Source organism: Emys orbicularis, chromosome 2 (assembly GCF_028017835.1).
Source record: "Emys orbicularis isolate rEmyOrb1 chromosome 2, rEmyOrb1.hap1, whole genome shotgun sequence".
NCBI classification, from domain to species: Eukaryota; Metazoa; Chordata; order Testudines; family Emydidae; genus Emys; species Emys orbicularis.
This window is the reverse complement of record NC_088684.1, coordinates 184,915,411-184,942,261: the sequence shown is the minus strand read 5'-3', so window position 1 is coordinate 184,942,261 and position 26,851 is coordinate 184,915,411. Positions and strand designations below refer to the sequence as shown.

The 26,851-nt window shown below is 43.6% G+C and overlaps 1 protein-coding gene across 1 annotated transcript in view; it reads right to left on the bottom strand.

Moving 5' to 3' along the window:
- GALNT1 (polypeptide N-acetylgalactosaminyltransferase 1) overlaps positions 1-26,851 on the bottom strand; it is a 152,734-nt gene that overhangs the window by 19,915 nt on the left and 105,968 nt on the right. The window contains exons 8-10 of the mRNA XM_065400198.1: positions 26,028-26,208; positions 13,105-13,244; positions 4,227-4,325 (exon numbers count right to left, since the gene is read on the bottom strand). Of these exons, the coding sequence (XP_065256270.1) occupies positions 4,227-4,325; positions 13,105-13,244; positions 26,028-26,208 (420 nt within the window). The remainder of the gene's footprint in view (positions 1-4,226; positions 4,326-13,104; positions 13,245-26,027; positions 26,209-26,851) is intronic.

Here is a 26,851-nt window from a genome sequence, read left to right as displayed (position 1 = left end):
GCCTGCTGCCTTCACTAGCAGGACCAAGTACTGATTTTGCTCCAGATCCCTAAGTGGCCCCCTCAAGGATTGAACTCACAACCTTGGGTTTAGCAGGCCAATGGTCAAACCACTGAGCTATCCCTCCCCCATCCCCGGGGGAGGGATAGCTCAGTGGTTTGAGCATTGGCCTGCTAAACCCAGGGTTGTCAGTTCAATCCTTGAGGGGGCCCATTTAGGGAACCGGGGTAAAAATCTGTCTGGGGATTGGTCCTGCTTTGAGCAGGGGGTTGGACTAGATGACCTCCTGAGGTCCCTTCCAACCCTGATATTCTGTGATTCTGTGGTAGGGGGAAAGGCGGTTGAGGAAAAGGCAGGTAGGATCCGGTTGACTGACTAGGGTGTTGCTCTCAGGTGCACCCTGAAAATGATTGCTTCTGGCCCCCTGGTGTTTAGCAGCCCCAGGCTAGGCTGGCGAGCAGGAGGAAGAAGGGTGACGACTAAAACTAGCGTCTCTTCTCCTTGTAGGTCCCTGACGAGGCTGCCAGGATCTTGGCGGCAGCGGTGGTTGGAAGGATTATGTTGAGATATTGATAGTTTTATATATATGGTTTTGTCATTTCATAGGTATAGATATATCCCCTTTTAGGCCCCAAACCAAATCAAGCCAACGGAAAGGAATATAGAAGCTCGAGCACCAAGGACAAGCTAATTAAAGCTATCATCCCTGTATCTCTGTGAAAAGTTACACATCCACAGACAAAGAGTCTGTTCGAGGAGGTGATAAGAGCTGTTCTAAAAACAACTGTGCTCTGAAATTGGTCTTGCAGAAATCCCTTACCCCCTTGTTTATTATCCTGCTTGTTTTCTGCTATTGTATTAAAAAGGTTAAATAGACCGATGAAAGTCTGTCACATCTGGAAAACAGAATTGTAAAATAAGGATGTCAAGGAAGAGGAGGTAGTAAAACAAAAGTGTAAGATGTGACTTAAAGATAAAGGATGAATGTGAATGAATGTGTGTAATGCAAATAAATAATTAGCAAATCAAAGGTGCCAGCCTAAGAGTTATAACTGTGATCTCCCATGGCCAAGGAATGCATAGCACGGAGATAACCGGATGACCCCGCAGGGCAAGCTGGAATCTACCCAAGTGCCTCCCCCCCATGGAGGGCTGAAGACTCCGAAGAACAAGATAACACTCAGCCCTCAGGGATGTGCCACCTGCTGATTGATAATCACTTCAAACAAACATCAGCATGATGAAGTGATTCCCATAGACTTGTATAAGGACAAAATCCTATAGGAACAGAACCAAAATCTCAGGGACTGAGTCTGGTTCTGCAACCACCCTTCAGGAACATCGGATGCGCATCTGACAAGGACTCGGCTCCACCCTCATGTGCAGGCTACCTGGCCAGTACTCTGCCACGAGCAGCCTCTAGGATGGTAACTTTAACAACTCTGCAGAACTTGTATGAATGAGTGTGTGAATGAATAAGGAATGGTAGTGAAATAATATTGAATTGCATATCCTGATTTCTTGCTCTCTCTCTGTACTTACAATAAACACGGCATTTTGTCTTATCCCTCTAAGATCCTGTTGGTATTATTTTATTAGTGTAACAGCTTCCTGGCTGATTGTGGTGTGTGCATACCCAACGAGCAAAGGGTAGCCCTAGTGTCCTTCAACATGTGCAGCGTAGTGTCCGTTTGGTCCGAGAACAGAACAGCTCCATCAAAGGGAAGGTCCTGGATCGAGGCCTGCATATCCTGGGAGAGGCCTGCAGTCTGGAGCCAGAAACTATGTTGCATGACCACCGCCAATGTGACCACACTTGCCACCGAATCCACCGTGTCCCATGCCATTTGCAGGGAGCATCTTGCCACCACCATGCCCTCCTCCACCAGAATGCCAAAAACTCTTGGCACAAACCCTGAGGGAGAGATTCCTGGAACTTTTTGAGACTGTCCCAGAGATTAAAATTGTACTGGCCCAGCAGGACCTGATGAATCACCACCCGAAATTGCAAGCTGGCGGTAGAATAAATCTCTCCCCCAAATAAATCCAGAAACAAAGACGCTAAGAAACTTGGAGTCAAGGAGGTGGGGATCTGCTTTCCTTTTTCGTTGGCTGCAGATACAACCAGCGACCCTAGGGGCGGGTGGGTATAAAAGTATTTGAAACCTTTGGCCAGCACAAAGTACTTTTTCTCGGCCCATTTCGAGGTGGGCAGGATGTAGGAGGAGGTCTGCCTCAAGGCCCTGGCTATCTTGAGGGCTCCCTCATGCACAGGCTGGGTGCTGTTCCACCATCTTTTGCACCTTGAACCCCAAGTTCTCGACCATACGCCGGAGAAAGCCTTGATGCTCCCTAAAGTCATCCGGTGGGCTAGCTCTGGAAGGCCCCACGACGGCCTTGTGTGGGGACGACGAGGAAGACTGGACCGCTGGTGGGGGTGCTGGAATCTCAACCACCGCCGGAGAAAGAGACTTTGGGGTGGGCACAGGTTTCTCTGCCTTGACCTCAGAGTGGGCTTCCAGTACCGGTGGGGCTGCCACCCGATGTTCCGTCAAGGCCACCCATGAGTACTGGTGAAGGAGGCAGTGTCACAACTGGTATGCCCCAGACGCTCCAATAAGGCCACTGGCCATGCTGCCATTGCAGTGCCACTAATGAGGGAGCAGGCTCTGGTGCCCAGTAATGCCGATGAGACTATGGAGATGGGCTGAACTGGCCCTCTGTACCAAAGGAACCCACGACCAGGGAGGAGCCGTTGACACCTGTGTTTGTTTGCTGGTCGTGGCTACCAGTAACCACTGCCCAGGCATAACTGAATGGTAACTGTAGTGTGGACAGTGGTACCAGTGCCAGGGGGACCGGTACTGGGACAGGAAACGTTCCCACCGTGCTGGTGATCAGGACCGACGCCTAGAGGACGACTATTGAGAAAGTGAACGGTGCTGGGAATAGTATGGGGAGCATCAGCCCTGTGCCGAAGAGTAGCACCACGGGGATCTGGAAGCTCACCTAGGCGACCGGCAACACGATTGGGATCTTCCCCGGGATTCCCGACGCAGCAGCGAAGATGGATGCCTTCTGTCTGGCGACCGGCGCTGTCCCCGTCAGGTCATAACGGCGGGCTTGCCCTCTTGGGGAGCCTTTGCCGGGTTCTGAGGCACCGGGGTCATCATCGAAGCAGGTGGAGACCTGTGTTCTCTCTGCACCGTGGGAGCCTGGGATGACGTAGGTGCAGGCAGAAGTGCCGGTCCCATACCGCTCCCAAGAGTCGGTGGTGGACCTTTAAGGGTGCTGGGCGACCCAGTCGGGGAGGCACGATCGCGTGGCTTTGAAGCAGTCTGGTGGGCAGGCCCAGGTCCCTTGATAGATGACCCCTGGACCTTCTTGCTCGTTGCCGGGGAGCGCTTCTTGGTCTTCTTCTTTTGCACTGGCGATGGCGAACGGTGCTGGGAGGAGTCGGGTGCTGGCGGTGGTGCGACCTGCCTGGACGGCTTGAAAGCCAGGCGGAAGGCGGACTCCATCAGGAGAGCCCTGAGGCAGATGTCCCGCTCCTTCTGAGTGCAGGGCCGAAAGTTTTGCAGATCTGGCACCACTCCTCGTGTGACTCCCTCAGGCACTTAAGGCAGCTACTGTGGGGATCACTCAGAGGCATAGGCTTGCTGCAGTCCGAGCAGGGCTCGAACCTGGGAGGCAGGGGCATGCCCCACCTGGGGCAAAGTCCTGCTAGGACCCTAACTACTAACACACACTTAACTACTTAAGACTAGCAAAGCAAACTATATGCAACAGCCTTAAGGCATGAAGTTCAGAATGGCAGACAACCGCTAGCTCTTGCTAAGCAAGAAAGGTGCTCTGACTGACCGCCATGGGGAGTAAGAAGGAACTGAGAGGGCAGGGCGTAGGACTGGCGGTGCCCGATATACTGCAGCATGAGCGCAGCACTCCAGAAGGCGCCACAGCCGGCCCTATGGGTACGCTAAGGCAAAAATCTCTGACAGCCACACACGTGGGCATACGCACACCTAGAATGGAATCGACATGAGCAAGCACTCGAAGAACAACAAACCTTTTTAGGTACTCTTAACTCATCTTGCAGGCCACATCTCACATTAGGGTTTTTTAAACAGTACATTGTCTGTACAGTTAATCATACAAAGTGCTGGAAATTATGTATAGACAGATGAGAAATGTCTGAAATAATTTAAAGTTGTAAAATATTTTGTCACCTGATTTCCACCCATTCCATGACAGTTAAATATTCCAACTTTTTCATTTTCCTTTCTTGCCATGTTATCCAGGCATTGATTTGTCTCCACATTTCTTATCTGGAGAAGAAATAAAGCATAACATACATCAAGACAGGTTTTATTAATAGTTATTGGGGGGGAACAGAATCAACCCACAGAGGATACCACTGGCATTGGATTCACAAATAGCAATGAACAAATCTTCTAAAAAGTTGGAGTTACAGCTGAGCATAAGCGTCCCAGTGTCCAAAGCTTATAACTTATAAGATCAGGCTCTCATGAGCTTTACAGAATTTCCTGGTTTCAGACAAACTAGGTATCTATGAAACCAGTCTCATATTATTTCAGAGCTTCTAATGCTAACTTGGAACCAGTCAAATCATAGGCACACAAAAAACAAAATACACTTTTAACCACAAAAGATTCAGGTTTGATTTGAGAGTTATAGGAAGGTTTTTCCATACTGCTTTGAAAACGTGAAGCACTATGATGTAAAAAAAAAAAAAAAAAAAATGCTGTACATTACTTGGGCTGGTTATTTTATCCAAACCAGTTTAGCCAATTGTATTTAAATATAAAAAAAGTTATACTTCACTTGCTTCCTTCAGCTGATCATAAAATCTGAATATTTTAGAAACAAGTCATTCTATCTTACCAACAGATGCCCCCAGTTGTCTTCCCCCTTCCCTCCGATGAACTACTAAAATTTAATACAATAGAGGATTAAAAAGACTAAAGTGAAAAATGTAATACCAGCAGATTTTACAGCACTACGGAATAAAAATATAGTTATTCTTGCAGTTGGCTTTATAAAAATGTTTTCAGGATGAACTTTCTCACTTAGTCCCAAATAATACCAGGTGTCTATTTCTGGAAAATCTGTATAGCTGTTCAGCCAAATGTGATAGGAGAGCATGGGGAAGACCGACAAACAAAACTGCTTTGCACTCCATTTTTCTGCTTTTTTTGTGCTCGCAAGTCTCAAAAATAGCTTCATTTTATATTTATATTAAATTTATATATCGAGCCTTCAGTTAAGATTAGTCACTCTGTAGGTGAGAAATATTTAGTTTACATAAAATCAGAAACAAAGACACTGGAAATTCATTGACAACAAATGCAACAGGAATGTCAAATATTGTGCATCTCTAGTGACACTCTCAGCCCCCACAAGATTCTCACACATGCAACAGAAATCCTCCTGCAGTTACTCCTCTGAGGTAAGTAGCCTGCCTCTGTTCCAGAAACCAACAAGGATGGGTCTGGTGCAGGACAAAATGTAAGAAGAAAGCACACCAGGAACACTCACCCACACAGCTTTCCTAACAATCCACCCCAGGCATGTCACCATACACCCCCAAACAGCATCTCCTTCAGCAGTTTCCTCCACCGGCCTTGAGTGGGTGGAGGGCGGCATGTGTTTGGGGGGGAGGGAGAGGCCCTGCTTCTAGGGATTGGGAGGGGTGATCGGCTCCTGCCTCCCATTCGCTTCCCAGTGGCTCTGGGGGAAATAAGAATCTCACAGTCCATGCAAGTACTGCTGCTCCAGGATGGGAAGTCAGTGTCTAATTTCTGAGAAATATTATATGGAGCTGCACAAGACTTGTTAGCTATTCATGCTGCAATGAATAATCTGAACTACTCAGACACATTCCTGGTTTTAAAGTAACTGTAAATACTCGGGAAAGAGACCTAGACATCATCATGGTTACGTCAACAAAAAACTCTACTCAAGTGTGCACAAGCAGTCAAAAATTCAAACTACTTATGAGACTGTATAAAAGATGGGGAAAAAAATGAAATGCCATTTTGTCAATCAAATGTACATTCTCTAGATACTGTGATTAGTTCTGGTCACCCTACCTCAAAAGAGGCATAGGTGAAATACGGGGATTCAGAGATAACCTACAAAAATTAGATGCATAAAAGATACCCCCCTAGATAAAAGAGATTTGTCTGTTTAGTTTAGAGAGGAAATAAGTAGTATACAAAACCATGGTTGGCACTACAGAAGGTGAACTCGGATGTCCTATATGCCCTTTGTCTCATATTATATAAACAAGGAGATATTCAATGAAATTGAAAGATGTAACATTTGAAATTGAAAAGGAAATACGTATTTGTAATGCATAATTAGCCATGGGACTTGGTCACTAGATACAATAGAAGCCAAGAACTGAGTAAATTTTTTAAAAGGGGATTAGATATTTGTATAGATAAAGTGATCACAGATATTCTTGTTACATAGGATGAAAATATTTCTTTTTCAAAGAAAGGATGTAAATTATTATGCACCAGAGTACTAAAGCACTACTTGTTTATAGTGTTCAGAGGAAACTCCACCTTACCTATGGCAAGTTACTCCTTAATTGTCCACTACACGGTTTCTTGCACTTTCCTTGGAAGTATCCGGAACTGACTCTCACACTCAGAGACAGAAGATGCATTTCTATGCATGTCTAACAAACGTATTTCCTATTCTTTCACTGTTGTAACCATTGTCTCGCTGCATTAAAAAAACGGTTACTAACCTTTCGTAACTATTGTTCTTCGAGAGGTGTTGCTCATCTCCATTCCATGTTAGATGCGTGCATGCTGTGTGCACCGTTGTCGGAGATTTTTCCTTCAGTGGTATCTGTTGGGCCGGCTCTAGCACCCTCTGAAGCTGTGTGCTTATGTGTTGCCCCCCTGCCCGCCTTTCAGTTCCTTCTTGCTGGTTAACTCCAACAGTGTGGTAGGAGGGTGGGTCATGGAATGGATATGAGCAACACGTCTCAAAGAACCACCATTATGAAAGGTTAGCAACCATTTTTTTTTCCCCTTCAAGTGCTTGCTCATTTCCATTCCATGTTAGGTTACTCACAAGCAGTGCCCCAGGAGGTGGGCTCAGAGTTCATGGACATGCTGACTGCAACACTGCTCTTCCAAAACTGGCGTCGTCTCAGGCCTGTTGGGTGATGGCATAGTGGGATGCAACGGTATGCACCGATGACCAGGTTGTGGATCTGTAGAGGTCTTGATTGGGAGGAACACTGCTGACGTGGCCTGGGCTCTTGTGGAATGAGCAGTTAAGATCGCTGGAGGCAGAAACTTTGCCTGTTGGTAGCAAGCCCGGACACAGGAGGTTAATCCAGGACGAGATCCTCTGGACTAACAGAGGTAGCCCCATTATCCTCTCCGCTATTGCCACAAAGAGCTGTGTGGATTTGCAGAAAGATTTAGTCCTCTCAATATAAGAGGAGTGGGCATGCCTAGGAATCCAACGAGTGAAGTTGTCGTTCCTCAGAGTTCTTGTGAGGTTTCGGAAAGAAGACTGGCAGGAAAATGTCTTGGTTGTTTTGGAATTGTAATACCGCTTTCGGCAGGAAGGCCGGATGGGGGCACAGTTGGATCTTGTCCTTGAAAAAACACTGTGTAGGCTGGTTCTGATGTAAGGGTCTTGATTTCAGAGACCCTTTTGGCCGAGGTGATCACCACCACGAAAGAGACCTTTCAAGATAGAAGGGGGGGGGGGGGGGACCCGTGAGCTTTGACAGAACCAGGTTTTAAGTCCCAACGGGGGGTCGGCTGCGGACCTGAGAATATAACCCCTCCAGCCCATTGAGAAACCGAACTGTCATCTTGTGGGAAAATACTGACCTGCTGTTCACTGTGGGATGGAAGGCTCAGATGGCTGCTAAGTTCACTTTAACAGATAAAGCAGCAGGGTCAGGCCCTCTTAAGTGAAGCAAACAGTCAGTCAAGATAGACTGAAGGGAAGATCAAGATGCAGAGAGCGCACATTCAGAAACCCAAGAGAAATGCTTCCATTTGGCCAAGTAGGTAGCCCTGGTGGAAGGCTTCCTACTGCCTAACAAGATCTGCCGAAACTGTTCTGAGTTGGCTTGTTCTTCAGGGTTCAGCCATGCAGCATCCATATGTAGACAGATGCAGGGAGGCAAGGTTTGGATGAAGCAACCAGCCATGATCTTGTGAAATTAGGTCTGGGCAAAATGCAATCAAGAGTGGAGTTACCACAGAGAGATCCAGGAGCTTGCTGAACCAACGCAGCTGCGGACATGCTGGAGCTATCAGAATAACTCTTGCCTTGTCTCGTTTAATCTTTAGGAGGACCATGTGAGCCAAGGGGTTTGGGGGATAGGCGTAAAATAGGCAGTCTGCCCCCGGGAGTAGGAAAGCGTTGGAGAGGGAGCCCAGGCTGTGTCCACACACGCTAACAAAACTGATGGCACTTCCTGTTTTGAAGGTCCACCCACTTTTGGAAGATTAATCTGGTGACTTCTCGGGGTGAGGCACCACTCGTAGTGAGAGGAAAAGCATCTGCTGAGGTGATCTGCCAGCACATTCTGGGCTCCCAGGAGATGTGACGCCTTGAGATGAATGGAGTGCTCCGTGAAAGTCCTACAGATGGATGGCCTTCTGGCACAAGGCCGAAGATTGAGCCCCTCCCTGCTTGTTGATGTAAAACAGGGCCATGGTATTGTCTGTCAGGATTTGCACCACCTCAACTGAGATCTGGGGAAGGAACACTAGGCATGCTAAGCATACCGTCTTTAGTTCCTGGACGTTTATGTGCAGGGAGAGTTCTTCTTGGGACCAGAGGCCCTGAGTCCTGAGGTTGTTGAGGTAGACTCCACACTCTATGTCTGACGTGCCCGAGACTAAGGCTACCGATGATTGAGGGGTAAACGAAGGACACACCTGTCATTACCAATCTCGGGTCTTTTCACCAGTCCAGGAGGCAAGGACCAGCGGGGAAAGGGGGACAGAGTGTGAGCAGTGTATCTAGGTGGTGTCTGCTTGGGGTGAAAACTGATGCTAGCCACATCTGGAGGGGACTGAGGCACAACCTTGTGTGCTGAACCACGTAAGTACATGTCACCATGTGCCCCAGTAGTTTGAGGTAAACCTGAGCTGTCGTAACTGGGTGGACCATGACACTGGATATCAGGTCCGACATGGTCTGGAATCAGGCCTCCAGCTGGAAGACCCTGGCTTAGGTCGAGTCAATCACTGTCCCAATATACTCTATTCTCTGAACTGGGACAAGAGTTGACTTCTGCTTGTTTATCAGCAGGCCCAGCACTCGGAAGTTGGCTCAGACCATGCTGATGCTGTTCTGTACTTGAGTCTGCGACCAACCTTTGATCAGGTAGTCTGCTACGACCATCATACACTTTGTGAAAACCCAAGGGGCTGCCAATAGGTCAAGTGGGGGAAAGGGAGGGAAGAGAAGAGGGTTGAACTGGTAGTGGCGCTGACCCACTATAAACCTGAGAAATCTTCTGTGGCCACAGAAGATAGAGATGTGGAAGTAAGTGTCCTTTAAGTCGAGGGTGGTGTACCAGTCTCCTGGATCCAGGGAGAAAATGATGGAGGCTAGGGAAACCATGCGGAACCTCAGTTTCTTGAGATCTGTTGAGATGACACAGATCCAAGATAGGCAGGAGGCCCCCTCTGGCCTTTGAGATTATGAAATACCAAGAGTAAAACCCCTTCCCTCTCACATCTTGAGGAACGTCTTCCACAGCACCCCTATGTAGGAGGGATTGCACCTCCTGGATGAGGAGTTGCCCATGAGATGCATCCCTGAAGAGGGGAGGTGGGGTTGATAAAAATTGAAGGGTATATCCGACTGACACTGTACTCAGCACCCAACAGTTTGATGTTATGTATGACCATGCTGGACTGAAGAGTGTCAGACAGTCCAAAAACAAGAGGGGGTGAATCTGAAACAGAGACTGGTATAACACCCTCAGGCGCACCTTCATAAAGCCTTCTTGGGCCAACCGGAGTATCTCTGACTGGTAGGCTGAGATAGACGGGAGATGTTGGTGCGGTTTGTAACCTCTTCTTTTGTAGGGCTCCTGTCTTGGAGGCGCCAAGACCTGAGGGGTTGCTGGGCCCTGAAGTTCTTCCTGAAAGATGACTGGGTGTAAAGATCTAAGGAACGCAGAGTGGCCATTGAGTCCTTCAGGCCATGTAGTTTTGTGTCCGTCTTCTCTGAGAAAAGAGAGAAGCCTTCAAAGGAGAGGTCCTGGACAGACTGTTGGACCCTCGCGCAGAAGGCCAGAAGACTGGAGCCAACAACGCCTTATGGTGACAGCGGAGGCCACTGTCCTGGCTGCAGAATCCGCAGCATCCAGAGCCACTTGGAGAGAAGTATTGGCCCCATTCTTACCCTTCTCCAAGAGGGCCATGGACTCCTGACTTGAATCTTGGGGCAGGGAATCTTAAGATTTTAATTTGTGGGACTCCTTGTGTAAATTTAATCTCCCCAATAAAGCTTGCTGGTTGGAGATATGTAGCTGATGGCTGCCAGTTGAATAAATCTTTCTTCTGAAAAGGTCTAGTCTCTTGGTGACTTTATGATTGGGGTAGTGCTCAACTGTCCCTGCCTGTCCCTTTAATTGGATACAGACAGCATCAGGGGCCCTCAGAGGTGCACGTATGTGCGTGTACAGGTACTCAAACCTGCTTTTTGGCACACAGTACTTCTTCTCTCCCTCTTTTTTTGGGGGGGGGGGCGCAAGGGGAAGACAGCAGATAAGAAGGAGTTTGCCACAGGACCTTGACCGGTCTCATCACCTCATCCTTGATGGGCAAAGTCCCCTGCAGGGAGCTGCCGCAGCCAGGATATCAATCAGGCTGTGCAATGTTTTTCTGAACTCCTCAATCTCTAGGCCCAGGTTTGCAATGACCTGCTTCAGAAGGTCCTGAGAGGCCCTGAAGTCATCCTGCCAAAGCAGGTTATTGGGTCCTGCAACAGCCTCGTTTGGGGAAGATGAGGAGTGGCTTGCAACAGAGGAGGGGCTCTCTCCTCTTCCTCCTATACATCCATCAGAGCCATCTCCTGGATGTCAGTACCGGGATCGGTGCCGAAGTCGGGGGTCGGTGCCAAGTGGGAAGGAGCGATAGAATGTTCCTCGGAAACAACTGGGTAGGAGGGAGGACCTCGCACCAGGGGAAACCCCCAGGGATTCCAGTAGGGCCACTGCATTGGCCAGTGACCTACTAGCCAGATGCCGGCAAAGGGAGGGGTACCGAAGTCTGGTGGTGCATAAGCTGGGTACCGGTGCTGGGCTTTAGCTGCTATGTAAGATTCCCCTTCAGACTCTGAAGAGAATTCTTCTCTCAGAGACCATGGCAAAGCAGCACCCACTTCTGCCTCCATGTGGTGCCAGGGTTCCAGGGACCGGCGATCATGACACTGGAATCACGGAAGGCTTGCCACTCAAGGATGCCAGGGGCTGGTGCCAGGAAGGAGCCCATTGCTTCTCGTTCCCTCCTTCTGGTCACCAGAGCTGTCAGGTGTCCCCTTGGAGTTGTTGGGACGGGCAGAGAAAGGTCCTTCACCGCTTGGAAAACCTCTTGGGTCGATGGAGTTGTCAGACCACTGGCACCACAGAGGCTTCCAGGTGTCGGTGGAGGGTCCCCCACCAGACTCAATGCTTTAGGCGGGGTCGACGGTGCCATCACTGGCCTGTGCAAGGATGAGTGGCCTGGTGCGGATCTCAGCTGTCTTCTTTCTGCTTGTCTCTCTTCTGCATTGGTGAGCACCCTCTTGGTGTGCTGCTTCTTATGCTTCTTCCTTGGCACCGGAGACAGTGAATGGTGCCAGGGGAAACTTCACACCAACGGAGCGACTCGGCTCTAAGACTCATCTAAGGGAGGCTTCCATGAAGATAGCCTTCAGCCTAATGTGTCTACTTTTTAGTGCGGGGTCGGAAGTCCTGGCAGATCTAGCACATGTCCCTCATGTGAGTTTCCCCCTGACACTTCAAGTAGCCGGAGTGCGGGTCACTCACTGACATAGGTTTGCCACCGGAGGCACAAGGCTGGAAGCCCGAAGCCCTTGGGGCGAAGAAGTCTCTCGACGATAGGAACTACTTACACCACTATATACACTAACACTAATTATATGTATACAGTAAACTATGATAACAAATGAAGAAGAGTCCAAAACCACTGGGGGAAAAAGCCCTGACATAGCAAGAATGGTCGTTCCAGCAACCGTCACAGACAGAAAGAAGGAACTGAGAGGATGTGGGGCCGGTGGCTTCCCTTATGCCGACGCATAAGTGCATGTCTCCAGAGGACGTTAGAGCTGGCCAAACAGATACCACTGAGGCAAAAAATCTCCAGCAAGAGTGTACGCAGTGCGCACACACCTAACATGGAATGGACATGAGAAAGCACTAGAAGAACTCCTTTCTTCATGCTTTGTTATTTGTAATCCCTTGATGTTTTATGTCTAATGCAACTATGGGTTTGTCTACTCTGTACACGAGCGCACACCAATGGGCATTGGTAATGGGCACCAATGTGTCATGCACTGTCTGTGTGGATCCTGATGGTATGCACTAAAAGTTTTAGTGTGTGCCATCAGGATCCACAGAGACCGAATATGACACACTGGGGCGCACCAGAATTTACATCTCAGCTGGTGCACACTAGTGTGCTATGTAGACAAACCCTAAGCTACTTGTTATTTTTAACTGTTTGTAAAGCACCATGCACACATCAATGAAACTGAATAAAACAAAATATGCACTAGTGTCTGAAATATTTTCTACAAAGTTCTTCCATGCTAATTCAGTACTGCTGTAAATAGGGACAAGAAATCCCAACCTTTGACACTGTGGGTCAACCACTTGGTAATACTTCACCAAACTACTCAAGTCAAATATACCATTTTACAGATGAAAGACATGGAGCTGTGAGATATTGCACTTTGGTGCTGGAGTCACTGACTTCAGCTTTACTATTCAAATGAGGTCTCAAAAACTGGATGTTATGGTGTGATATCCCTTACAAAAAGGAAAATTAAAAGTATATAATTAAAAATAATCCTTACCTCCCCCAAAGAGAAATAATGGCGTGGAATTTGGGAATCGGGATAGACATTCTCCAGGTACCAAGAGAAAGGCTTGCATTGCAGTTTGTGTCTTAGCCCAAGGCGTGACGATATGTCTCCATAATCTACTTTAGTAACTCCTGTAGAGAAAAATGCTTTATTTCATACAGTGTTTGCTAGTGAATTTTAAATGGTTGAATTTTAATAGGATAATGCAAATGTGATCAATACATGTTACATGCTTCAAATATACTTTGTCCGTAACAAGCCAGCTAAATACATCTCTATGGCAAAGGCAGACAGGAATTTTTTTAATATAGTATACTTTAAAAAAAAAAATTCTTGTTCACCTGGAGGAAAAGTCACACAATGGAGACTACTGCTTGTGTCTTTTTTTCTAAACACAGGAAAGGCTAAGCCACTGAATCGGTATGACATATGACAATTCCTTATTGGTGTCTGATGGAACAATGTACATACAAATCACTGACTGAGCTAACAGGGAAGAAAAAAAGATGAAACCTTTAATCATTATCACCATAAGCTGCAGGATAATTCTTACATAATATACATCTGGGTCCTTCTATGTTGAAGGCAGAATTCCACTTTTAATGAAGTTCTGTTGGCAGGCTAGAAATTTGGGACCACATACTATGTTCTCCATCCACAGTATAACTTTCACTTGTGTCTATGGGAGGTCTGCACAAACAACTAAGGTAGAATATGGACTTTATATAACTAACCTTTTAGTTATTATTTGTTCAATACCTTATTGTTGCATTCATGATCATTAGATAGGGAAGTCTGCTAATATTTAGGACTGCCATTATTTCTACCCTGTTTCTTACCCTCTTTCCCTCCCCTTCCCCATTTCCTGGTCTTTGAATCTCTTTCTTTCTTTCTTTCTCAGATACTTCCCTTCCTTCAGAAACCTTCTCACATGTGCACTTGAATCTCAGTCCTTTCCATCCCATTTGCTAAAATGATCAGCAATTAAATAGTTAATGCTGACATTTAAAATATCATAATTAGGCACTAAAGTTAATACCTCAATGAGATTAATGGGAACAGGGGAGTTTGCAACTCTCAAAAACTGCAACAATTTACACTCAAACTGTTCACAGTTTCACTCTTATCCTCAACAGCATACAAGCTAGAAATGTACTTTTTAAAAAACAAATGAAAACTTTGATCTCTACACAAACTAAATACGCCATATGGACCATATAAATACGTCAAGTGGACCAGGTCTGGCCTACAGATTGGGAGTCTGACAATTTTGTTTTATGGAGACAGTATTTTCATATAAAAGTAAGAAAATATAGTTTTTTGTAATCCATGTTCTTTACAGATAATTATAATAGAAGAACCATCACCGCTGGCATTCTTGTTCTTGTGTGATGGAATTTGGAATATTTCAAAGCTAGCATACTGAGTCATTAAACTAACTCTCCATAAAGAGCTGCATAGCTACCTACTTATAGCAGTGAGTGATCATTATATCGTAGCTGAATAAAAATTCACAAACGTTTAAACATGAAAAAATATTCCCCAACTTGAAAGGGGGTGGAGAAGTATAGCTATATGTTCTGAGAACAAGAAATATGGATCAATAATTTTCTCCCCTATAAAAGATTACTAAGAGTTTGTGCTCACCCAAAATGTACAGAAAGGTTGTACCAAGATGGGAGTAAAGATGTGGGGACAAATATTTGTGGTAAGCTTGCCTTGTAGTGAATTCCTAAATTATGGGTGTGAAGATATAGCGTGAAAAAACATCATCCTTGGAGAAAAAGAATTTGGAATAAAACCTGGTGTACTGTCAGTACTGGCTTGTTCTCAGTTTGCTGGGATGGAATGACACCTCACCAGCATAAAACTCCAAAATACTTGCAAGAAACCAAAAAGAGCCTTTTCCAAGCAACTTCAATATTTTTTCATAAATCAAGGTGAAAAAATAAAAAGAAAGGCTTCCTTGATGAACAAGTATGACATAAAACATAGCTGAAGTATGGAGTTCCTCACTTTTCGGTTGGAAAAAAGTAGCTGATGGATGAAGCATTTACTTGTCATTATGCCTCAAGACAAAGGAACGAGTCTCTTGTAACTTTAGAGTATTCTAAATTCATTCATGCACAGAATCTGTTATATTGACCTTTGGAAAAATGCTATTACAACTCGGTCACATTACTAAATGACAATAAGAATTCAAGTCATAACCATGAAGAAAAAAAATTCAAAAATCACATTCAATGGTGTACAATTGTGATATTTGTCCAAGTGGTTTTAAATACCCACCACCTGATTCAGAAAAAGAAATGTCCCTTCTTCCTTTAAACATGCAACCGTCTGATCAACACTGAAGAAACCCACTCTGTAGATTTCAGGCATAGCCAACTATCACCCAGTCTCAAAACCTGTAATTCCTGAGTAAGCTCATACAGAAGCTAACCAAAGGCAGACTACACACTCTCATCTAACGGAGGCCAACATCCTAAATATTACACAATCAGGATCTAGGTCAAAACATGGGGAAAAATGGTTACTAACCTGTTCTGTCACTGCTTTTCTTTCAGATGTTACACATGTCCATTCCACTTCAGGTGTGCGCACCCCCAGTGTTGGAGATTTTTCCCTTAGCGGGGAATTACATTTGCATCCTCTGCTCCCTTGTGTTACCAAGGTAATTTCGACACATTGGTATAAAGGGCAGAATCATCCCAGGCCCACCAGACAGACACTGATAATGAGAAGGAGGATGGGTCATGGAATGGGCCTGAAGCCTCCTTTTGCCTTTGGAACCAGGAAGTAGCGTGAACAGAAACCCTACTCTCACTGAAGAGAGGTAGCCTCTTCTATAGCTCCCAAATGGAGAAGAGACTGTACTTCTTGGAAGAGGACAGAGGAAGTTGGATAACCTATTGGAAAAAATAGGGGATGGAGAAACTGGTATGTCCTTGACAAGGCAGGCAAATAGACAGATTTCCAGTCTGTCTTGAATAACGCCCCCAAAGATGAAAACTGAGGAGGTGATGGTCTTCTCCTGGGGCTTTTTCCTCATTTGCTAGTGTGGTCAGGTTGCCTTGGTGGGAAAGACAGGCATCTCGGCAGAGACTGAGGGAAGAATTGCTTTGTTTAAGAGAAAGGAGCATAAATTCCCAACGATTTTAACATGGTCTTCGAATCTTTGAGACTGTGGAGCATCGCATCCATCTTGTACAAGAGTGTAGAACCACTGAAATGGAGGATCCTGGATCATCTGCTGGAACTTTATTGTGGGAGACCAGCGAACTGATGTCAAACATATGCACACAGACACTGCAGATGCCATGACTCTGGATGCTAAATCTGCCCCATTTAAGGATGTTTGCAGAGAGAGGTCTGAGCCATCAGACTGCCTTCATCTAACACTGCCCGGAATTCCTGTCTGGCATCCTCTGCCAACTTGTCTGAGAACTTTAGCATATTGGCCCACAGTGAGAAGTTGTATCCCGCCAATAAGGTTTGTTGATTAGTGATATGAATTGTACACCAAATGTGGGATAAATTTTTCCTACCAAAATGATCTAATTTCTTTGAGTCTTTGTCCTTTTAGGTAGAAGAGGGTTGACTCTGACCTGCTCTTTCATTCACTGCTGAGACAACTAAGGAACCTGGCGAAGGATGGGTATACAAACATTATAAGCCTTGAGAAGGGACATGGTACCGTGTCTCGGTCCTCTTAGCTCTTGAAGGCAGAGAGGATATTTGCCATGATGATTTCACAGAACATAAGAACAGCCATACTGGGTCAGACCAAAGGTCCATCCAGCCCAGTATCCTATCTACCGACAGTGGCCAATGCCTGGTGCCCCAGAGGGAGTGAACCTAACAGGTAATGATCAAGTAATCTCTCTCCTGCCATCCATCTCCACCCTCTGACAAACAGAGGCTAGGGACCCCATTCTTTACCTATCCTGGCTAATAGCCATTAATGGACTTATGTTCTTGTGTTAGATATCTTGCATACCCTCAGGGGTACACATGACACAGTTTGGGAACCCCTGTGCTAGGAGATCTGAAAGGCTGAGGAATTGGGGAGGACCTGAAAGTGGGAGGCATGTCCCACAGGTTTCAGTAAGGTCATGGGTATGGCACAGGACCCCAGCCACAACTACTCCAATGGTCCCTGTCTCTAGAAATCTGGTGGGTACTGTTAATGAAATTCCCTTGATGAAGGCAAAGGACATTGTCATTGTCTACCCCACGAGCAAGAGGCATAATACTCTACCTCAGACCCAGAGTTGCCTGATCATGGTGGTGGTGTGCCAAGGTCCGGAGGTGTTCTGGAGACATGAGCAGCAGGGACAGCATGATGGGTTCAACCCTGGACTGCACCAGTCAAGAAAGCACTGGATGCTCAGAAGATCAAGTGCGCCACGGTACCAAGGGCTGATCAGGACTCTGATGTAAATAAGTAGCCAGGGCTTGAGGTTCCACCAGAACCAGCTGGCTTGTCTCATAGGCCATTGAAGAGTCCAGCACAGAGGTATTTCTGGTGCTGTTGTTGCACCAAAATAGCTGGCACCATATTGGGTGTCTCAACAGCCCAGCTGCCAGAGTTGACAACCTCTGATAAGAAAAACCTATACTAATTCTAATGAATACCACTAATTAACTGTTTACAAGAAAAAAATAAATTCCTTGAAAAGGGAGAATCTTACAGAAGCAAGTCAGTGTTCCCCAACTACTTATCATGAGCCCTAAGAAGCAACTGAGGGCTCCTCCCTTTATGCCAGGGGTTGGCAACCTTTCAGAAGTGCTGTGCCGAGTCTTCATTTATTCACTCTAATTTAAGGTTTCGCGTGCCAGTAATACATTTTAAAGTTTTTAGAAGGTCTCTTTCTATAAGTCTATAATATATACCTAAACTATTGTTGTATGTAAAGTAAATAAGGTTTTTAAAATGTTTAAGAAGCTTAATTTAAAATTAAATTAAAATGCAGAACCCCAGGAGTGAGCAGTGTGAGTGTCCCTGAAAATCAGCTCGCGTGCCACCTTTGGCACGTGTGCCATAGGTTGCCTACCCCTGCTTTATGCCATCATGCAGCAGTATGAAGCAGTGGAAGATGCATGCGCAGCTCCGACAGGTACTGCTAAGGGAAAAATCTCCGACTCTGGTGCAGTGGGTGCACACACACCTGAAGTGGAACGGACATGTGCAATCACCTGCAGAACTGAAATTGCTCTAGGGGCAGTGGATGATCTCCTCCTGTCAATGAATAGAGGACAAATATCCATTCTCACCTTCCTAGACCTCTGTGCAGCATTTGATATTAGTGACCATGAGACATCGCTGTCTCACCTAAGAGAGGTGGCAGGAGTCCAGGGCAATGAGCTAAAATGGTATGAGTCCTTCTAGGAGGGATAAACCTTAAGCATAGTGATGGGAAATTGCAACCTCCACCATTAGTCCCCTCACTTGTGGGGTTCCAAAGGGATCAATTTTCTCACTCCAGTATTTTTCCAACATCTACATGCAACCACTAGGTGAGCTGGTTAGACAACATGGACTCAAATGCCAGCAATATGCAGATGGCACACAGCTCTACCTATCCTTCACCATATAACTACCGCACCACTACCACCAACACAGCCCAGTGCTTGGATGAAATCAGCTCATGGATGAAGTACACCTGGCTGAGTCTGAGCAAAACAGAGGTGATACTGGTGGGATAGAGGAAAATATTTTGAGGAGCTTGCAGCCATGTTGCAGTCTCCTTGGACTGCATGTTCATATCCACAACTGGTCAATTCAGTCTGTAGTCTAAGAGTACTGTTGGATTCATTTCACTGAAACTGAGCGCTCACACCACTACAGCCACAAGTTATGCTTCAGCAACTGGGAAACTGCAACTAGTTCAAAACTCTGTGCTGTATCTCCCCAGCAACACAGGCTACTGTGACCACATAATATCTGTCCTTCACTTTCTACAGTGGCTTCCCATAGAATCTGAAACAAGTTTAAGGTCTCAAAGCATGCTATGACCTAGGCTCAGTACCTAAAAGACCTTTTAAAGCTCCAAGACAGAGCTCCTCTGGAATAGTGAAACTCAACAGTAAGAGTAAAGATCGTCTATTCAGGACACACAACCTTTTTCAGAGGCAGTCTGAGACTGTGGAATGAACTCCCCCAGGAAAGAAGAACTATCACAAACCTCATCTCTTTCTGCTCAAAGTGCAAGGCACATTTCTTTGACCTTGCCTCCCCTAATATAAACACATTGCAACAGAAAGCTTTAACCAAAAAACCACCTACCAAAACAAGACACTCCACTACTCCACATGCTTCTCCCTCTGGGGATAGGATGAGAACACAACACGTGGCTAATATGTAATCACATTGCTTAAAGCACTAGTACAATGTGCTCAGATACTTCTGTGAGGAGTGTGGTATAAAAACAAACAAACAAACCTATACAGAATAGAATGCCAGTGTTCACAAAGTTCCAACAAGCTGTGGGCTCAACCATACTCAACTAAAGGCTGTGCATTGTAAACGCCTGGTTTAGCTTTTTTTTAGCTGAAAAAGACAAAAACCCAACGCAGACAAAAATAAGGGCAATTATGTTAAAACCTGTGGGGGGACAAAAGATAATAAAAAAAATATATAGGAAAGCTGCAAAAATACTCAATACATCAAAATAATCCATAATTATAGGTTAATCTTCAAATTCTCATAATGTGAACAAACCAAAGTGCCTATAGTCTGTATGTGACTAAAGGAGAGACAAAGTCATTGAGCAACCATTAGACACCCAGGTAAACTAAAAGGTAAATGGTACAGTATATACGTTTTCCCTCAAGACTGTGCACATATGAGTTTGGAGAGAGATTTCTGTTAGTGACACCAGGGACACGTTATTTGTTGATGATTTTCAATGGGGAAATGCATTCTGGGTGTTTGAGGAGGACAATGATAAGCAGTGACCTTTTAAATACATTTCAATTTATCAATATATTTGCATACTCAAAATTAACCATTACTCGGAATAGTAATAGAAAAACAAACTAAAATAGGTTGAATCACCGAAGATACATTTTAATTGTGTTAGACAACATTTATAGGTACAAATTGCTGCACTTATATCATGTTTCACCATGCTCCTTTGTCCCATTTTAAATGTTGTTTCCATTTTGTTTCTTTCTTCTTACAGAGGAAATTTGCACAATACCTCAAGCTAGGAAAAGACTTATTTCCAAAGCCAATGATTCTCCACAAATAATACAGAAGACTGTCTTTTGTAATCTTTTGCATATTCCTTTCAATCCATCTATGAATCATGTCATATGAAGCAGGAGCCTTACATTTATGTTGTGACCCAGATTGTTTTAAACAGAGCCTGTTTTTTAATTCTCAATTGGTGAAGAGCAAGTAGAGGTTTGGCATGCTTAAAAATTTAGACTATTTTACATAAAAATGTTCAAGGAATCACCAAACAATTTTGCTGAAATTTATTTGCAATTTATCTCTAGCTTTTTTTGTTACTTTTTCTATATAGGTCGCCCCCCCGAAATTGGCAACACTTCAATAATGACAATAGCAGTGAGTAACCAAGCCATTATTAATTCACTTTTGGTTTCACCTAATATGGAAACAATGTTTGATTAGAACAAACAATCCTAGTGTAAAAAACACTAAGGTAAGCCTTTTTTGCTTAATTTGCTCTATGGGGAAAAAATACTGGGGGAACAAATGACCAGGTTGATTTACAAGTATTAGTCTTAAAAGTCTAACTTGAAATTCAGCTCTGTTTAGGTTTGTATTATGCTATCTTTCAGCAATTTCTAATTTAAAATTTAATGCACGTTTAATTAGTAATTTGTCAACAAAACACCAATTTCAAATTTTAATAATACTGCTTCCAAAAAAAAGGGCCTGACACATAAAACTATCTTTTTTTTAGGTTAAATCTCTCTAATATAATTTCTATTTATAAAGGAGATTTTTCTCTCCTAAAAAAATTGTTTTTCAAACAACAAATTTTAGACAAAAGCACAGGATGTAGTATAAGCAGTTAGATGCAATAAATAACACTGTAAACTTCCAGGACTCCTTCCTCCCTCCACTAAACTTCTCTAGAAAAGGTGAGACCATGAGAAATTTGGTCTATCGTGTTTAAGTCCTTACTCATTGCTCTGTGAATGTGAATCTTAAGAAACTGTGTGTAATTAACATGAAAACAAACATTTCAATTGAATTTGCATAACAACTATCACATATTGCTATGAGGCAGGTGAGGCTTTTCTTTTGGACTAACTTCTCTTGGTGAAACAGAAGCTTTCAATCTTAGGCTTGGGTCTACACTTACCCCCCAAGTCGAAGTAAGGTACGCAAATTCAGCTACGTGAATAACGTAGCTGAATTCGACATACCTTACTTCGAACTTACCGCGGTTCAGACGCGGTCCACACGCGGCAGGCAGGCTCCCCCGTCAACTTCGCGGTACTCCTCTCGTCTAGCTGGAGTACCGCAGTCGACGGGGATCACTTCCTTGTTCGATTTATCGCGTCCACACCAGACGCGATAAATCGAACTCGGAACTTCGATCCGCAGCCGTCGAACTACCCGGTAAGTGTAGACTAGCCCTTACACAGAGCTCTTCTTCAAGTTGCTACACTCAACAGAAATACTGTATTCGGCAAACTGGAAACTGCATTAAACAGGCAATAGATGAGAAACTAAAAAACCATCAGTGACTTTACTTGTCTTTTTCTGGATGCCGAACTGCACTAAGAAACAGGCCACTGATTGTAGCAGAAGAGCATACAAAAAGCTTCAGAAATCACATGTAACTTTAGTGTCTATAATATTTTTTATACTGATCCTTATTTAGAATAGAAAATGCTTTCCTAAAACTAAAGGATCAGAGGCCATGGAAAATGTGTCACTTGATTTCCTCTCTGGGTCTAACCTCTCCCCCTATTCTACTAATATGCTGTACCATCATCAGGCAGTCCAGACTTGTGACCAGGGCTCTGAGGGAAGGCTAGAGGAGTACTTTCTAAGCTGTAGAAATACCCAGATATTAACTAATAATTTCCTCTTACTCAGAGTGCATTGGGTCAAGTAACAGATTTTCTGTTCTGACTCCTGACCTCTCCCCAGTCCATCACTAATGAGATAAAGCAAGACGTAAAAAGAATAGTGTGGAGGGACAGTAAAGACAGGAATCAAAAGTCAGATAAAGGATTTCCCTCTCAGGAACCACCAAATGAAATACCTTCTGCTAAATGAAGCATCTATGGAGAAGAACAGACCAAGCTTTGTAATGCTCAATGAAAGTGCTGAAAGGACCATACTGCAGGCCTACTGATTTCTTTTGAGATACATGGTGATCTTTCAGCCCAAGAAGTTGCCATTAGAGGCTTTGATTCCCTCTCAGACTTGTATACCTGATGTGATATATGCATTGTTAACGTTTGATCTATCTAGCTATTGATGCCATGAACATCCTGTTTCAAAGGCATCTTTGGTAGAAAGGCATGATTTTTTTTTTTATGGAATCAGTAAATTTAAAGATTTATCTTCATTGCTCTGCAGACACAGATTGTGCTGTAACATTTTCTTTTGGTTCTTTAAATTTGGGCAGAAGGAGAAGACATTGCCCTGCAAGACATGGCAGAGTGTGTTTGCCTGAGTTATAAAAGATTCAAATGTGCAGATTATTCTGTCATCATGAAATATGCAGTATAAGACTTGTACCGGCAAAGAGGTCTCTCAAATACTCTTCACTATGGTAATGGCACAAGGAAACAGGTTTTTATAGATAGTAGGTATAAAGACAAGGTGATTTTTGCTTCAAATGGATGAGAAGTCAAGAATAAAAAAGCTCAGCATAAGTGCCATGATTGAAAAATGCTTCTGATGGTTAATTTGACCAAATAAGCTGCTTTGAAGAAACTGCATACCAAACAAATATCAGATTTAGAAGAATGTACAGTGATAGAGTGAAGAAATGGCACACAATTCAAAAGCCATGTCAAATTATTCATATAAAAAACGACCAGGATAGTGGGACTTGTGTTTTCTGGGATTGATCTTTTTATATTTGTACCAACAGAAGGACCTCATCAAGATTTTGAACAGGCTGGTGGATGGGCCAACTGATTCTAATAACATTCTTATTACCACAGCTGAGTATCCAAACTTTGGCTAGGATTTTCACTTTGAAACTAAGGTGGCTTGGATTTGTGTGACTGAGAAACCCATGAGAAAGTAGATCTGGTCTGTAAATATGAGTGAAAGCCTTTGTACTAGTTCTATCAGGACTTCAGTAGTGACTAGCAAAATCCTTCTAGCATGTTTGGAGCTATTAGAATTACTGTTCCTTCTTAGCTTTCACTATTCTTGATTACTTTTCCCAGAACTGGAAGAAAGAAAAAAAAGTGTGCAGTAGTTTGCTGGGTGAGCAACGTAGTAGGGCAATGCAATATTCTGGAGCTTTGGGTTGAGCTCTCTTGTGAAGCATTTTCTGGCTTTCCTGTCCTTGCCGGATGTGAACAGATCCAGGCAGGAGTGTCTAATGACGTTGAGATGATTTGAAATTTTTTTCTGTTCAGAGTCCATTCTTAGTTGTTTGCAGTTTGGTGGCTCAGCTAGTCCACTCTCTGGTTTATGGGCCCTTTTGATAAACATCCCTTGAATTTAGGTAAGTTTCCTCCAGAATAAAATCTGCAGAGCTTCTGCATTTAGTGAGCTATTTTTTCTACCCTGCTGGCTTACGTAAGCGACTGGTAATGGAAGGTAATGCATAGTACCAGTCTTTTAAACTAGCAGATTAATGCATTTAGTAATTTCTGACATAGCCCATCTTTTCCATGGGTAATGTGTTGGTCCAGATGAGATTCTCACCCTGAGAGACTGGCATCCTTGTATGCACCCAGAGGTCAGAAATCACAGTGTACATACTGGTAAATTGAATGTGTCCTATTTTGGGATATTTTATGAATAAATGGACCTTTGTGACTGAAAGCTGCAGAAGATTGGTTAAAACAAGGAAGCAAATTTTGGATTCCTGAAGCTTTCCAAAACCCCTTCATCCCAACAACTAATCCCTCCCTCACTCCTTGTGACATCCACAATACTACCTCCCTAATCCTAATCTCTTATCACAACCTCCAATAGGTCTCCTCTAGCTGGCATTCCTATTTTCTTTACCTTAGAAAAGGCTCCTACTGGCTTCCCTTTCTGTACTCACCATGCTCACATTTTTTATTAGTTCTCCAGTCTCTGTTGGGCCTTCAAGTCAACTCCTCAATTTAAATACTGTGAAAACTAATAATTGCCCATTACCATTACAGATGAACTACTTACTCCCAGGTGAGTAAACTGCAAATTGAGAGTTAACTGTATGACTATGAGAACAGCTTGAATACTCAATTCTATTGTCCTCCTACTAGCCCCTAGACAGGAAATCACAGAAAAACAGGAACTGGAGAAAGCAACAGAGGGTCCTGTGGCACCTTTAAGACTAACAGAAGTATTGGGAGCATAAGCTTTCGTGGGTAAGAACCTCACTTCTTCAGATGCAAGTAATGAAAATTTCGAGCCTCTGGACATTTTCATTACTTGCATCTGAAGAAGTGAGGTTCTTACCCATGAAAGCTTATGCTCCCAATACTTCTGTTAGTCTTAAAGGTGCCACAGGACCCTCTGTTGCTTTTTACAGATTCAGACTAACACGGCTACCCCTCTGATACTTGAGGAACTGGAGAGTGGGGTTGAGAGGAACAGATAATGGGGAACTAATTAAAGCGGATTTCATGGACGACTGGTGCTCTTCTGGGAGCCAAGTCTGCTTCTCCCCAGGAATCCTCACCCTCAACCTTGTTGCTGATTTCTTGTGGGCCAGATCTTAAGCATCAGCAGAAGAGCTGCTACATACAGAGAAAGACAGCAGAAAAATTGAGGGGAATTAAGATAAAAGAGGGAGGAAGGAATACATTAAGAAACACGAGAAAAAGTTTAAATGTAAAAAAAAATTCAAAGTAGGCTGATAACTCAGCATTAACTTCGTTTAACAAAAGAAGGTCATTGACTAAAAAGATACCAGTCTACTTTACTAGAAAGAAGTATTCGATTACAGGCAAACTGATCATGTTTTCCCCAAGAAGAAAATGGAAACTACTTTTACAAATAAAGCACCAGAAATCCATTGTATGCATAATGTCAATTCACAAATACTGTAACTTTGTAAGGTTAATTTATTTTAAAAGTATTCATCTGAAAGACTGTTAAAAGGAATGTTTTCTTTGGAATTAACAGACAGGAATGTAAAACATTCATAATTCTGAGGGCCACAACAGTAATTTGAAGGAGATGCCTAGTTTCCACAAATATATATTCCCATACATTTACCTAAAATATAAATTTGACTGCTTTTTACCTTTCTTGATAGACGAAAGGAAATTGCTTATTTGATTAATCAGGAATGAATTTCAGCTGATCATCTCTAACCTATTCAATCTGAAGTTATAGGGAGAGAGCAGCCATGGGCCATACTTCAGGATATTATAAGATGTATTTGGACTTCTGGCTACACTTCCAGCACTCCGCTTCCACAAGTCTTTCCATTGCACTTTTATTTTTGTGCACTTGAAGCTCCTTCTTAACTTTCACATATGCATGTAAAAAGGACTTCAGGGCACACCCGCATCTGTTTGGTTAGGATAACAGAAAACGTTTTTTTTTTTTTTTTTTTTTTTTAAATAAGACCATTCCTTTAACAGAAATTGTTTTAAGTGATCTTTATTTTACTGGAAGGCCTTTTCTCCACAATTACCAGCATTTTTATTTAGAAGTACTTATTTTTATTTTTCCTTTTAAAGACACACAGATCTTCTATCTTGAATGGAATTATTTCACACCAAAGACTGCTCACCTGGGGAAATGATGTAAAAGAAATTCTTAAACTCATCCATCCAGACTTCTGCAAGCCGTCTGTTATTTTTGTTGATAATCTGTCCTGTGCCTCCTGGAAAAGTATAAGGAGTGGCTTTTCGGAACACATGTCCAACATGTGAACAGGTTACAATTTCCAAAGTGCCCCCGCACTGCCAAATCTGAAAGTGATAGAACAGTCATTGCATAATTCAAAGTGGCCACAATTAAGGTGATTTTTAAAGAGTTTTTGTACCTAATGTCTTTTCAAGCTGGAAAAAATTTTGTTGTTCAAAAGTCAAGTAAAAATGTTAGTGTCCTGCTCACTAGAAGAGAATTTAAGGGGCGGCTGGGGGCAGACTTAGTGATATCAGGCACAACAGCACTGAGATGCCAGTCAGGGGCTGCTAGAGATGAATGGTAGCACTCAGAGTGAAGCAAAAAGAGAAAAATGGAAGCAGCAAAGGTGTTACTTTGTCTAAAAGAAGTTCCTATTCATGGTGGATAAAAATAAATTTTAAAAAAATCAGATTTAAAAAAAATTTAAACTGGATTTTTGTTTTATGAAATACATTTTTCTTTTTAAAAATGAAACCTAATTAAATCTGAAATTATGACAACCTATGCTAAGACCTAAACTCACTAATATCTACTAAAATAATTTAAATTAAATAAAATATTCAAGCAGTACACATTTGCTGCTGAAGATTTTAAAAAAGTCAAGCCACACTGAACTGGTGAAAGTTCACATTGAACTGGTGAACTAGTTTAGCACCTGGAACCAGATTTTACTAAAGTGCTAAACCAGCTTTTGACAGCAATAAC